The 15,514-nt window shown below is 40.2% G+C and overlaps 1 protein-coding gene across 1 annotated transcript in view; it reads right to left on the reverse strand.

The window, feature by feature from the left end:
• Positions 1-1,672: 1,672 nt before the first annotated feature.
• The window catches only part of oprm1 (opioid receptor, mu 1), a 28,737-nt gene continuing 14,895 nt past the window's right edge, over positions 1,673-15,514 (reverse strand). The window contains exons 2-6 of the mRNA XM_070840701.1: positions 9,009-9,358; positions 5,732-5,907; positions 4,665-4,843; positions 3,927-4,125; positions 1,673-2,083 (exon numbers count right to left, since the gene is read on the reverse strand). Coding sequence (XP_070696802.1) covers positions 1,997-2,083; positions 3,927-4,125; positions 4,665-4,843; positions 5,732-5,907; positions 9,009-9,358 — 991 coding nt within the window. The 3' untranslated portion in view covers positions 1,673-1,996. The remainder of the gene's footprint in view (positions 2,084-3,926; positions 4,126-4,664; positions 4,844-5,731; positions 5,908-9,008; positions 9,359-15,514) is intronic.

Consider the following 15,514-nt stretch of genomic DNA (forward strand, 5'->3'; position numbering starts at 1 on the left):
AGAGCACCCAAAGAATACATGCCCGTGCTAAGAACACCACAGGTAGTCCGAGTGTGTTTAAACCTGCGATCTTCTTGTTTGTTGGGTGACGTTTACAGAGTCAAGTGCCAGATATTTTATTCTTTTTCTTCATTCTTAGTCTGAAATGCATTACAAAGCATAAAAAAGCTCCTCAACATGTGTTTTGTGGAGGCTACGTGTTTTGTGAGATGTCGCACAGGAAACACAGCATGTAACACCCGATCCCCCGTTCTAGCCAAATTCAGCTGATGTGCTTGTGATGAGTAATATTTTAATCTTAAATAACTTTGCCACATCTTTAAACCGGTTCTCCGTTGTCATAGTTGGTTGGTTTACCATATATATTCTTTCAAAATGTTCTGAAAGCTGTGACTAAGCTAAACATAGACTTGCTGTATGTATAATATGACATCATAAAACAAATCAAACAAATATATGAAATGGTAAGTAAGTTTAACTCAGCATACATTTTCAAATCCACAATTTAAGGTTTTACACACACTGTTTTCTGACAAATATACATGTCTTCAGTTAACAAGGCAGATTTAATATGACAAACATTATATTTAAAAGCACATTGACTTGCTGGTCCACTATCATTTTCATTAAATCTTTTTTTAGCAAATTCATGATTTCATGTTTATAAAAATGCGACAGAATACTAACAGTATTTTGCATGAGAGATTAATACAATCATATTCATCTGTACAGGTTGTTAACAAAATACTGGTACACAGAATGTCGAGTAGAGCTACTGTAAAGGCAACTGGCAAGTATTAATAGCACACAGCATAACACGCAAGCTCAAGCAATTCTAAAGATGACAACACACGTACAACCCTGCTTGACAGACGTGTTTACTTCTTCACTCCATTTAAACCCATACCTGGTGTGGTGGCTGCTATAAGCTGTAGTTAATCATACACTGAGAGTACCATATGTCTGCACTATATGCCACAATAGCACACTCTGCACACTGTGCAAACAGGCTGATGTGTCTTCTTTGCTGGTTTACAGGATCCACAGTTCAGCACAAGGATCCAGTGTGATGAACACAGCTGGTTTCCCATCTGTACATTCAGAAGTTTGTCAAATACAGCAGAGAGAACATGCAGTGCTCTACTCGATGTCTACTAATGACAAGTCCAGCAGTAGGGTAAGAAATGTCTTTACAGAGACAACATAGAAATAGAAGAAGAGGGAAAGGGATGGAGAGATTGCTGACATAGGGGGCAGTAAATGACAACAAAGGGTATTTGGTAAAGCAAGACCAAAATCCGATAAGACTCTACATCGACCAGTAGCTGCCATTAATCCACATTTCCTGCAACTTAAATGGTACCCTCACATGTGCAAAAAATTTGAAAGGACACAAGAAGGAAAAGCGACAGATGTGCGGCATATGGACTCTGCAAAGATAAGACAATTAATTGTCTTATCTACAAGCTAGAGAATTAGCGATAGTTTAAGGGTCAGGAGAGGATCCTTGGATCAATGAGGCAGCTTTGTACAGTGTTATATAAGCGGCTTTTATAGATCTGTATGTTGCTCTGTCTGTTTACTGCACATATTCAGCCTGCTTAGTCTGCAGTATATTTTCATAGTGACTATAGTAATAGTGAAAACAATGCTGATCAAACTAGACTTTGTAAAGTTGTAATAGTAATTCACAATTTAGTGCAACAAACTCCTTCAGGTTTGGGGGCACGGTACTGGAATGATACTTGGCCTCAGTTCACTCTAGCTTGACCCATTTCAGTAGCTGTTTCAGTAAGAGTAAAAGCCTTTCACAGCCATGCAGTTAGTATTAATTGGGCCTGATGGCAGGTGAATGGTCTGACCTTGTGCAGCGCTGCAGTTAAGCTTGCAACACACACCATCAAAACTGCTATTGAGTCTCAGTCGTGTCCAGGATTGATTTTGTGTACGTGTGGTGTGTGTGTGTGTGTGTGTGTGTGTGTGTGTGTGTGTGAGGTCAGAGCCCTGTGGTGACCTGCGTGACCTCTGAGTTGAGATCGTCGTTGGCAACACCGCCACAACAGTGGGAGTCCACCGACGACCCCTCCAAGGCTAGTCATACCTGTAGAGAGAGGAGTTACAAGTTGTGGATGTTTACGTAATACTGTATACAGTATATTCATACCTAAAATTAATTAATTTTAAGGAGTAGTTGTTGGTAAGTGTAATGACGCTTTTCCATTACAGTTTTAGCACTACCACTTTTTAAAATGTTCAAGTATGTTGTCAAATCGTGCATAGATTGGAAATTTAAAAACTATAAACTCGGATAAAAGTCTTAAAACTACATCCTGCAACATAAAAAGTGTAGTGTTTTCAAAATTAAAACGGTTATATGCCTTATCCGCCATTTCTAGTATTGCCGCTAGCTGGTGGTACGAAAAGCATTCTGGGATACATAGCTGTCAGAAGTCCACACAAGTCACCACCTGATGCATCCTCGATAAAATGCGGAGCAAGAACACATCCGGGCATTTGAACCATACTTGGCTTGATGTGGACTTTGAATTGGAACAGTGTTTGGGCTGCGAGTGTTGACATTTCACAAGTCCACAAGAACACAAGCACGGACAAGAACGCATATCGAGAAACGGCCCGAGTGTTTGGTTTGCGTTAGTGATGTTACGAGATGTGCCGAAGCTTCAAAGCGCGTGTCGAGGCTTGCTTCGTTTAGGGGAGGAGCCAAAAATGATGACGTCCGAAGCCTCGCTGCCCGGCTGTACCACGTGATTGCTTCAGGAAGTGGTTCAGATTTTGCCGCGAGGTTTTACAGCTATATAGACCCCTCAGGCTCCATTCAAAATGTGGGTTTTTGAAGGAGAGTTGCGGTCAGTTGAGAGTTTGGAGCCAGTGAGGAAGAGGAGGATTTCCCCTGTGTGGGAACACTTCGATCTGATATATCCTAACAAGGTAAGCTAAATCTAACATTATTACAGACGCATTAGGTTTGCTTATCAAGAACTATTTTTCACAGTTTCTTATTTTATTCAAAGGTGAGGTGTTTATTGTGTTCCAAGGAGTTGGGGTACAATAACAACACCTCATCCATGCTAAGGCATTACCGTGCCTTGCATGAGAATAAGGAGGAAACTAGAGCTTCATCTAGCCACGGTAAGTCATACCAATATTACAAACACACTATCACAATTTTTCCATGTTTACTTTTGTTTGTTGATAATTTATGTACAGAAATTATTTGGTCATACATGTTTTGTAATTCATAGTCATTTCCAACAGACAGGCCAGTAGGTGGTTTCGTGTGCACATGAAGCTTCGAGAAATGAACCCTTTTTCAAACCAATTGGCTCAAGTGGTTCAATGCCTCATGAGGCTTCATCTCACCATCACAAGTTTGCGTGCAGCCACTTACCTCGTTCACAGAAATAATAAAAACGCATGGTCGCTGTTGCCAGGGGTTTTAAAAATGGCGGGTTTGATTCTTGTGAACGAGTCGGTGTCATGACTCATCCAGTGACGTCACCGCATGGCCAATCAGTGGCCTGCAGTCTATTGACGTCACATTTTCGGCTCCACACAGGAACCCCGGTAGGAGTAGGTACTGAAAAAGTACCTGATACCAGGTACTATCACCTAATGGAAAACCCTAAAGACCGAGATGAGTAGAGGCGAGTAGGTGCTAGTGGAGAAGCGCCATTAGATGAGAGGATTGATTGGTTACCTTAGCTTAGCTGTGTGAGGGTAGAAAAGTCCACCTACCAGTATCCCTACCTGGCAAACTCATTGTAATGAGGTGAGCTAGATGCTAAGCTAAGCTATTTAGCAGCTGAATGTGGCATCGCATTCATAGAGTTTTATCAATCTTGTTATTTAACTCTTTGATGAAAGCAAATGACCATACTTCCAAAATGTCAAACTATTCCTTACACACAGACGATGTCTACCTGCTGATTGGACCTTTCTGCTGTGTTTGCACTGTTGTGTTCACGCGGTGGGAGCTTGCGGCTTGTGACTCCAGTCCGGGATGAGTTCTGCATCTCCAAAACCGAGGGACTCGGGGTGCAGAACTCACGGAAACAACGCTTGAAGTTTTCATCCAGGTAGCCATAAAGAACAGGGTTCAGACTACTGCAGGGGGCAAAAACAGGTCAGAGTTTAACACTAGAAAATCAGCTTCCCTCTAAACTCACCAATATAATTTACACCCTTATCTGCAGCATAATGAGGGGTGTTAAAACTTCAAGTCAACATATAGAGTATAAGTACAAGAAATACCAAGAAATGTACATTATCAAGAAGTCAGTACCATTTGCTCTTATCTATAGAGCATGCAATTTGTCTTACAATAAGAACCCTGTTATGTAAACAGGCCCTCCACCTAAAATAGCACAATCCAATATGCTGTGTTAAATGGATAAAAACCTCTTTGAGATAAATAGTCCTCATGTGCAAATGCTGGAGAGCATATGCCTCATTAAAATAAGAAAACAAAATACAGGTGTAATTGACAACCCTATAAAAAATTAAAGTCTAATATCAGTAAGTAGAAGCAAAGCATAACATTATTACTTAAGGAATGCCTTAAATTATTTATCTGAGTGAAGTCAATTTTACAGTTCCAATACCAGAGTGAATATATTTGTCTAAAGCTAAAGTTGGGTGCGTACCTGTTGGTGTAGCCCAGGGCGATGCAGAAGTGCCAGGTGATAGTCTGCAGCGTGGAGCTGGGAATATTGATCAGAGCTGTGATGATCACAAAGATGTGGATAGGCGTCCAGCATATGATGAAGACAGCAACCACCACTAGGACCATACGGGTGATCCGACGCAGGTTCCTGTCCTTCTCCTGTAAGTGTGTGTGTGTGTGTGTTTGCGCGTACATGCGTCATTGTTGATAAGTACGAGAGTGCAAGTATGTTGGAGAAAAGAGGGAGAAGCACAAATAGAAGCAGAATAAGGCGAGGGAGAGAATATTGCAATAATGATGGAAGGACAAAGGAGAGTGGAGGATGAAAAACAGGATGGAAGATGGTTAGAGGGGGGATGGGAGGGGAGGTAAAAGGGACAGGCAGAGAGAGGAGAAAAAGGATGATGGCAAGGAAGAAAGGTGCAGTAATGGTTGAAGAGCTATGAATAGAAAAAAACTATATCTACAAACCTTTTAATTTTCCATTAGTATCTATTGTAAAGACATCCTAGAATAAATCATAGAAGGTGCACATTGTCCATACATTGTCTATGCTGCTCATTCGTCGTGGTCGTGGGGGGGCTGCAGCCAATCCCAGCTGACTATGGGCGAGAGGCAGGGTACACCCTCGATTGGTGTTTTGTAGCTAGTGTTTGGTAAATTTTCTGAAATACTGAGTGCGAAATCATTGTTGCTGGGTCATTTCACCTTCTTCTGCAATTAATTAAAACTGAGCCACAACCTCAGGCTTAAGTTGATTTTCCCTAATTGCGCTCTCTAGAGAGCAATGAGTGCACCGTATTCACATGCATGCTCTGGGCAACCTTCTTTTTCACTCCATTATTCTGAAAGATAAAATCAATTCGTTATTCAGTAAATAGCTCAGGCCATGCACTTGGTAGACTCAAGCTTTCATATTTCACAAACTGCCCGCTAATGCTTGCATTCTAAAATTCTCATTTGCACCTAATTATAAGCCTTTGGCACAAAATGTAAAAAAGAATTCACTAATTGTGGCTCATTTTCATCAAAGAATATCAGATTAACCTGGGAGCCGGACAGCATGCGCACACTCTTGAGCCGCAGGATCATGAGGCCGTAACAGACCGTAATGATGAGGACGGGCATGATGAAGGCAAAGATGAACACGCAGATCTTCAGCAGGGTGTCCCAGTACCAGGAGGGGTGGGGGAAAATCAGCTCGCAGTCAACAATGTTGGAGGCTGTGGAGGGTGAAGAGAAACACTTGAAAACATATGTGCTCATGTTCACAGGTAAACACACACACACAAACATTCATTACACGCACCCCTGCAATTTCACAAATAGACATTTTTATCCAGTCTGTTGTCTCATCTGTCCGTTCTTCCTTCTCCTGAAACATATTTGTTGAATCTGGTTGTACACAATGCAACCAAATAACAGCATTTAGGGGTTTGCGTAGACTGTCAGTTATTGATTGACCAATCGTTCAGTCTATAAATGTCAGTAAATAGCGAAAAAAGACCACAGGTGATGTTCAGATATTAATATATGGCGTTTTTACTTAAATGATATAAACTTGCATTCCCTGATTTGGCCATTTTAGAACAGTGATAGCTGTTGCTTACTTAACACAGCGGAGCGGAGCAATTGAATGAGCATTTATTTGTACTTGTGTTTCTGTCCACCTCGAGAATGGTAATCCAATATTTATTCTCATTTTAGCTCAGTTTTTGGGCTCCACCATCCTCTGAGGATAATACCTTGCTCTTTAGCTTCTTCTCAGCTCCACTATGTTCACCAGCTTGCAGCTAACCATGTCTGTCTGCTGTTTGGTGCTGGATAGGTGGTGTACAGTGGGTTTTCCACTCAAAACAGCTACCTGCTGTGGCTGCAAATTTGAACAGCGAGTGAACAGCTGAAACACTTTAAAATGCTCCATAGAGCTGAGAAGAACTGCAGAGTCAAGTAGACATTAGTTACTCCAGGTTTGTCACTACGAGTGACCCCCCCTGCACACAAGAAGTCATGTGATCTTTTTGCTGTTGATCCACACACCAATCAAACCATTACTGATTTCAGCACCGTTTTTCTATATGTAGCCCTTCTGTCTGTCTTTAACAGCTGTGAGGGAGGCCTTATACGAATGTTCCTCTCTCTTCTTCTTCTCATTTTAATTCAAACTAGATATTGCATGTGTGCCCTGGCTGCCTAAGGCTTCAACCATGAACTACAACAGTGCATCTCTATTCTCTCATTTTCTGCCATCTCTCAGCTGTCCAAAGCCATGAAAAAAAAGGCCAAAAAAGGCCCATAAAGTTACCAGTTTAACTGCCACTTGTGGACAAAAAGGTAAATTTTATAGATTAATTTAGTGTGTTTTTGGAGGGTCTGTGTGTGCTTTTGATCGGGAACTGTTGGGATTTGGCATATATAGATTTGTTTCTAGTGCGCATGTGCGGAAGTATATGTAGCCTGTTACGAATGCTCCTGCTTGTTTTCTTATTTTTTCTTACTTTTAACTATCTTTTTAGTTATTTGTTTTACTTTTTTGCTGGTAATATGTTTTTAAGACGGTCCCTCTCCAATACATGCTGGTGGAGAGAGCTCTTGTCGTCTTTTTGCCGTGAAAGTACTACTTTAACTCTGCCGGGTGCAGTAAACATATGGCCGTTGGTAGCCGTTGGTAGCCGTTTTGAGTGATCAGCTGAAACCTGCTGGCATCTTGACCACGAGATCTTCACAAATTCCAGAAGAATTGTGGAGGAAAACACACCGAGGTTGCAGAGGAAAGAAGAACCAGCGGAGGAGAGAAACCAGAGGGAGTCAACGGAGGCGTATGGAGGAAAAGAAATATAAACCCTGTCCCCCCATCGTTACTATGGGCAACGTGAGATCGCTGGTAAACAAGATGGAGGAGCTAACAGCGTTAGCCTGGAGTCAGATGGAGCACCGGGAGTGTAGTCTGGTGTGCTTTTTGGAGACATGGCTGCATCACGACATTCCCGATGACAATGTTTCCATCGGTGGCTTCCAAACTGTTCGGGCCGACAGGGACTGCACCAGGAGCGGTAAGTGGAAAGGAGGGGGGCTTGTTGTTCTGGTGAACAATAGGTGGAGCAGTCCTGCTCATATTACTATCAAGGAGCGCATCTGCAGCCCGGACATTGAACTGTTTGCTGTTGGTCTTCGTCCACGTTGCCTGCCACAGGAGTTTTCACATGTTGTTGTGATGACTGTTTACATTCCTCCTTCTGCCAACCCAACTTCGGCGTGTGACGTCATCCACTCTACCATAGCCCCGGTACAGACTCTACACCAGAGTGCACTCACTGCTATCTCTGTCTTCAACCATGTCACCATGGCAAAGGCACTGCCCAACTTCACCCAGTACGTGAACTGTTTCACCAGAGAGGAGAGGACCCTGGACTCTGGACTCACCTGATTATTATAATTATTATTATTATTATATAATACAGCTCCTCACTCGGAGTGTACATGTTGTTATATGTTATTGTAGGTGTTAGTAGTAGTGGTAGTAGTATTATTAGTATTATATAATACATCTCCTCAATCTGAATGTACATGTTGTTATATATTATTATTAGTAGTAGTGGTATTATTTGTATTATTATTATTATTACTTTCGTGTTTGAAGTTTATTGTTATTCTTTTGGAGCTGTGTGTAACAAAAAGCAATTTCCCCCTGGGGATTCAGTCAGTGTTGGATGAGAAAAAAATAAATTATAATTATTAAGATTATTAATTCATTCATCACTTTATATCATATAATTTTATCATCAAACAGCACACAAAATTAGCTGACCGTATAGAGATAAACTGAACTAATCTCCTCTCTAAAAACGATGTTTTGTGGAGCATTTCATTACTCCAAATCCAAACAGAGGAGGATCATAACTTTCAGTTGCACTTTTCTCTCCATTACCACTGCAATTACCCAGACACACCATGCCACACCAGGCTGAAGTACGTAATTGCTCTTTAAAGCTGTAATGCGGAGAATGAACTGGATGTGTTTTCTTCCTGTTTTGTGCTTGTATTTGTTTCTGAGCCTTTGTTGAACTCATCATCTGAGAGAGAAATGAATGCTGAAATGCTACTTGTGTATAGAAAGCTACTTTTTGAGGTCATTGCTTCCCCTATTCAGTTCTGTTTTCTGTTGGATGAAATATACATGTCTTTCCACAAGAGCTTATTTTATCTATTTATTGTGGCTCTCATACGGTATGTTTAGTTACGCATCACATACTGAATATTTAGTGTTTTTTTTCCAAGTCACCATTACATAGTAAAAGCATTTGTGTGTAGGAATAATGCTTACGAGTGACCGCAGTGGAGGCCATGAACATGACAGGCAGCCCAATGGCTGAGGAGAGAATCCAGTTGCAGACGTTGACAATCTTGGCGTTACGTGGTGTCCTGAAGTCAAGCGCTTTGACTGGGTGGCACACAGCGATGTAGCGGTCGATGCTCATGGTAGTGAGCGTGAAGATAGACGTGAACATGTTGTAGTAGTCAATGGACATCGCCATTTTGCACAGCATGTCCCCAAACGGCCAGGTCCCCATCAGGTAGTTGACGCTCTGGAACGGTAGCGTGCTGGTGACCAAGGCGTCAGCCAAAGCAAGGTTGAAGATGTAGATGTTGGTGGCGGTCTTCATTTTAGTGTATCTGCACAGAAAAGATAAGATCAAGAGAAAATGGGTCCTTGGATACATACCTGCAAAAGGCCAAGGGGACACTAGGACACCACTTTGTAGTCTATATGAATTTTGAGTGTCAATTTCAATTCATTTTGTGTCTTTTTGAGGTCATTTTGAGTCACTTTGTAGTAATCTGGTGTCTCTTTGCAGAACTGTTAACAGTCACTTCAAACAGAGGCTCTGGCCCACTGACCCTTTGGGCTCCCGGTCCCAGTGGGGCCATTCAGTAATCCATTCATGAGGGAAAGAGGGGGAAGATAAGGTGGAAGAAGTAAAGAGCAGATTCAGAAAATGTTTTTTTTTTTTTTTTTTTTTAAAACCCACTGACCTGAAAGATGCTGAAAGAGACAAAGCTGAAAACAGGGCTGTTCTAGCTCATGAGAGGTTGAGCATCAATATGGAAGTAAAAGTACAATCAAATTTTGGCAGTTGTAATTAAATTATGTATATAAAAAGTTGCAATTTTAATTTTCTCATGATTATCGTATGTTAATGAAGACCCACTGTCTCTTGTTTCTTACTAGCAACACAAAATATGCCTTGTGCACTGGTCTGCAAATTTCAGTCGTTAAATAATCATTATTAGAAACGCAAGTGAATTATTACAGTATTTTTGTATGTTAGCCACTGGAACAGCACTTCACACAATCGGGAAATTATCCAGAGGACGCATTGTTGAAGAAGAACATAAGTAAGACGGTACAGCAAAATTTGAAAAATTGAGTTTGTTTCTCCGCAGGAAGTGCCACAATCTCTTCTGAAAACAATTTGCAGAATCTGAATACACAGCTTAAGTTCTTTCCCCTGTTTAGGGAAGTTGGTAAGTTGCAGTCACAGAAGGTGCTGCATCAACTGAGCAGACAATCCTGGGATGTTTTCTAAATAATTCAGGCCCCTTGCATCAGCTACCAGCTCATTTTGTAACAGCAAACGTCTTGTTTAATCAGTTTGAAGATATGACAAAAACTGCTTTCCATAGGCTGTTTACAGAGCATATTTACAGTGCAAAATTCTGCATAATATTGATCTGCACAAATGTTTGATGACGTAAACCATTTTTCAGATTCTTTCAACAGCTGCAAAAAATTCAGGCTTTGGCATAGCTCCCTAAATGCAATTTGAAACATAAAAGAAAACAAAATTGCTTACACTGAAAGACATTATTTTTGAGAATGACTGCATGAGGAGGTCATTTCCACTGTCCACCGCAGTGCCTGGAAGGACAAGGAGGTAAACCTGCTTCTCAGTCTCCATTAGTTTGTTATCATCATCTGAATGGATGATCAAAGGATTTCAAGGATGGTCCCTTTTATTATATATCAAAACAAGCAAAAATGTCCTTCTCTGGCAGACAAATGGGCAAAAAAGAGACATAGTTCAGACTATGTGGTATAGTGGTGTTTTTGAAAGAAAAAAAAACAAAGAGCAGGGAATCATTTGCACAGAGGATGGAGCTCTTGTCAGCAATGGATCACGTCAAAACGATGTATCTTGCAGATCATAACATGTAGACACAAAGATACAAGCAAATTATATAAGAAGAAACTTATTCTTAACACACTTTCTAGGTGGTATCCGATGTTCGCAATAAAAATATAACAATTAAGAGTGAATAGTTCAGCCACAGCCTGCAGCTCGGGACAACATCTGAATGTTTGGCAAGCCCGAGTGAAGCATGGCATTTTTATCGAGCTGCTTTTGTTTTTCATAATGTTAAATGTGAGAAGGATTTCTTCTGCTGTCCCCCAGTGAGGTCAATATCCTGCAAGCTATTATGGAGCTCCACAAAGTGGCATTACACAATAAAGAGCTAATCAACACAAATTATGACACTAAAATGAAGTAACTAACTAAAATTAGATTCTGGCACTGCAATGCACTTAAATTCTGCTTTCACTCATTAATTTTGCGTTTATGATGCTCAGATTTTTTTTTTCTTTTAGGTACGTTTGGTAACAAGATTGATGCCATGCTCCTCTCTGTATATTTAGCTAATTAGCTTAGCCTAGCACAAAGGCTGGAAACAAGGGAAAACGGCTAGCGTGGCTCTTTCAAATGGCAACAAAACCCACCTACCAGGACTACTTCAGCTCGAAAATTAACACACAGTATCTCACTTGTTTGATCAGTTCAAAAAGAGAAGTGTAAAAATAAAAGGGTTAATGTGTCTGAATAGCTGTGAGGAAACCAGTGGGGACTTGGTGGTTCTGCCTCGAAATAGATGGGATAAAACATGTTCATAAGAGAGCTTTAGGCATGCTATTTTCTTAAATTTAATCTCCAAAGTGCTACAGTGATCACACCATTACTGTGCTATTCCATGTAAAGACTACTTAGACACATCCCAGCTGTAGTGTTATTGAATTAATCTGGATACGAAGTGACAATGATACATCACCCCCTCTGGCCTTCACTTTATTAAACCCCAGCTGTCATCCTACCTGCAAGATAATTTACTTGTGTTTTGTTCTAACTCTCTCCTCAATAATCCCAAATCCTCTTAACAACCAGAGATGGCAGTTAGTCCATTAAATTCTGATTAAGTTGACACTGACAGCTTAGCGTGTTTGTTATGTCAGCCTTTATTTGCACGGGGACCGATGAGACACCTCGAGATGAAGTAAAAGCTGTCACACCACACTGAGTAGTGAGCTGGTGCTGGAGGTAATTTCCACCATCCTCTTATTGACTTTGCGACTGTCGTTAACATGGCGGCAGATGATATCTGGCGTTTCTCCTGTGTGTTGTATTTCTGAGGCTTACGTATGTGCAGCATACTGCATGTGGCTGAAAGGCCTCATCCAGTCTACATTAACTGAATGAGATGTTTTAGTAATGAGGTTTCAGCTTTGATTTATTCTTTCCCCTTGAGGTTTTGCCACCCATTTATTGTCACTATGCTTTAATTACGTAATATGCAAGATTGGCACCTTTTTATAATTTTTTTTTTTTGAGCGAGCTGAGTTGAAAATGACCATAACTAGGTATTTATTCTGTCATCACCGAAGTTAAGGAGAACCAACACTATCCTCTCTGTCCTCTCTTTCGTGGTCTTGCTCTGTGGTTTTCTAGCTCATAATTGTTGGAGGAGATTGTGATGGACATGAGTACTCCACCTTGTTTGCACTCCCCATGACGATAGTGACCTGGGGTAGATGCTATCTAGGCAATGTAAACGTAGCAGATAGTGACAGCCAGTGTGTCAGACTTCTGGTTTACAGCATACGTGCTGGACTTGACCAGTACAGAGAAATGCACTTTGGCTGTGAACAGCCAGGCTTCTGCTTGCCCAAGAATCGACCTATCACAGCACTTCACGGTGTTTACCCCTCCTCTGCACCCCATTATAAAAATTAAACACAAACTATATTTCATACGGGCCATCAGTGATTGACACTGTGTTAGAGACTCCTCCTGCTCCAATTGGTTGTTTTTGTTCAGGCATGGTGAATTCTTGCAAATGGTATTAGGAGCACTAGGAGGAGCCAGAGGAAGCTGATTTTTTTCCACAGATTACATGTCTCATGTTCTGCTGTCAGGCTATATTGACAGTTTCATTTCATTTATTTCTCTAAATGTTACCTACTGATCCTTTAAATTGCTGTGACAGCCGAAATATAACCTAAAAAATGGCAATCTTGTGGATACTGAAGGGAAAAAAATAAAGATATGTTCTAAGTGAATGTTTTGTTGGTAGATACCATTGAAAATGTAATTCATGTAGCATTGCATTTCAGCAAACACATTTGCTATTGCAAATTGCCGGTAGTGTGAAGGTAAGATCAAAGAGGTAGGGTTGCTGGCGCACAAAATTATGTTTTGAGGAAGAGTGTTACCCACAAGAAGGTATTTCAGCAAATTTAAAAATGTTGTAAGTTATGTTAAATAAATGTAAAATGAATCTTCATGCCAATTATTTGATAAGTATCATTAATAAACAGGGCAAAGATATCCAAAGAATGGTTTCTCATTTTGGAAGAAAACTTTGACAAGAAAATTGAAGTTTAATTAATTCCACATAAACAGAAGATAAGACCATCGTTTCATTATATTTCAGTAAACAGACCCCAACAAAAATGTTTACAGAAAATATTCAGGCTGCAGTATTATTGACAAGAAGAGAAAATATCAGTTACGCTATAGAGAGACTAGACAGAAGAAACCATCTTGAAAAAGCAAATGTTGTTCATTACACTGCTTTTGGGAATAAATAATAATCATCCATAAAAAAATGTTCAATCTGCCTCCTAAACTATCTTGACTTGGTCTTTTCCTGAACCACTGAAGCATAGAGGTGGAGATAAATGTGCAGTAATGGACCTTAAAATAATCCAAAACAGTCCTTTCAGGGAAATCATGTATAATTCATAGCCCTCCATCAACCAATTAGCAGTGGTTCCCACCTGGGGGAGTGAGACACTTTCTCGCTTCTCTTGCTTATAATCTGTCTTTATTTCCCCGTTAAATGAGAATTCGTTGGTTTGATAATGAGAGTAAATTATCAGAGACAATTTTGATGACACGTGCTCCCAGTCGAAAGAGAGAAACTTAATCTCACAGTCTGTCCACTAGGATGCAGTGTCAAGAAAACAGCATCCATTTCCTCACTTGAATACATTTACATAAACAGGCTTAAACGGTTGCAGCAGGTGAGGATTGGTTGTTTTAATAAATATGCACAAATTCAACAATGTTAATGTGGCCCTTTTGGCACGATTGCAATTATGATAAAATATGATGGTTCTACCCCAAACTTTGATTGAAGATCCCAAATAATCTTGTATGTACTCTGCATGACAAATTATTGAAAGGAAAATCACAACATCCTCTAGCCTGAGCCCTAATGAGCCACATTCATCACTGAAACTGTAATGTAGAAACACAGAGACAGCTATTTAACTCATTATTCTCTTAAATTAGATTTCTTCCTGTTTTGGACCCTTGTGATGTCTTCCCAACAAAATCACGTTATATTTGAGATATCGGTTATTATATTAAATGCAAATAAATGACCTTTTGAAAATTTGGCTCCCACATAGAATGTATGGGAAGGTTTGATTTGTGCTTCAATGCAAATAATCTATATTGAAGTGCACAGATGTATGTGTATATGCACATTCAAATGTTTTAACCCTTTGCCCTTCTTTTTTTCTATTCATTGTCTCCTTTTTTCTTTTCTGTGTGTATTATTTCTATATTATGCTTTGATAATTGTTTCAGTGCTACTCACCCAGTGGTTGGGGTGGGTTTGGAGAGGGGGGTAGCAGGATGTACATGACTGAGTGAGCACACAACTTAAACATGATTCAAGTACATGTTCAGAAACTAAAACTCTACACTGGTGACAAGAAATGCTGCATGCGCTGTCAGTGTAATTGGTTCAACCAGGCCAAATCAAATCAAATCAAGTTCATTTATGAAGCATTGTAAAAACAACCTACAAAATCATTGAGCACTGCAGCAGGTAAAGTGATATCAGTAGCATTAAAGGCGCAATAACAGCAAGAAAATTGCAAAGTTAAAAACATTTATAAAGTACAAATACAAGGCATTATGAAGTTATGTGCACAATAATAACACAGAAACAGAATAAAACACAATAAAACTAATAAGATCGATTTTGTAAAATTTAATAGAATACTTAACAATAAGACTGCAAAGAACAGCAGAAGACCAATGAAAATATGTGCGTCTTGAATTCAGTCTTAAAAGTGTCAATGGAGGGGGAACATTTTATCGAAAGCAGATGGCTAATTCAAAGCTAAGCCACTAGCCATCGTGGAGGCTTACAGTTACAGTAGGACAGAGCAGAAATATTCTGAAATATACACAAGATCCAACCCAAGTAATGCTTTAAAAACAAGTAGAAGCTACAGCATTCTGCCCCAGGAGAGACAAAGAGGACTGGTCAACTCTCAGGTACAGCGAGTTGCTGTAATATAGCCTTGAGGAGATTATTAGATGCATTGGTAATAGTCTTTTATTGAACCTCAGTGTCAAAAAAAAGACTCCTGGCATGGACTTGAAAGTTTGATGAGTCATTCAATGACCCGGAACAGGCATCAGAGAGGGATCGGAGGCTGACAGTGGAGTATTAGTACATATGCGGTCAATTTTTGTAGAG

The sequence above is a fragment of the Pempheris klunzingeri genome, chromosome 12 (genome assembly GCF_042242105.1).
Source record: "Pempheris klunzingeri isolate RE-2024b chromosome 12, fPemKlu1.hap1, whole genome shotgun sequence".
NCBI lineage: Eukaryota > Metazoa > Chordata > Actinopteri > Acropomatiformes > Pempheridae > Pempheris > Pempheris klunzingeri.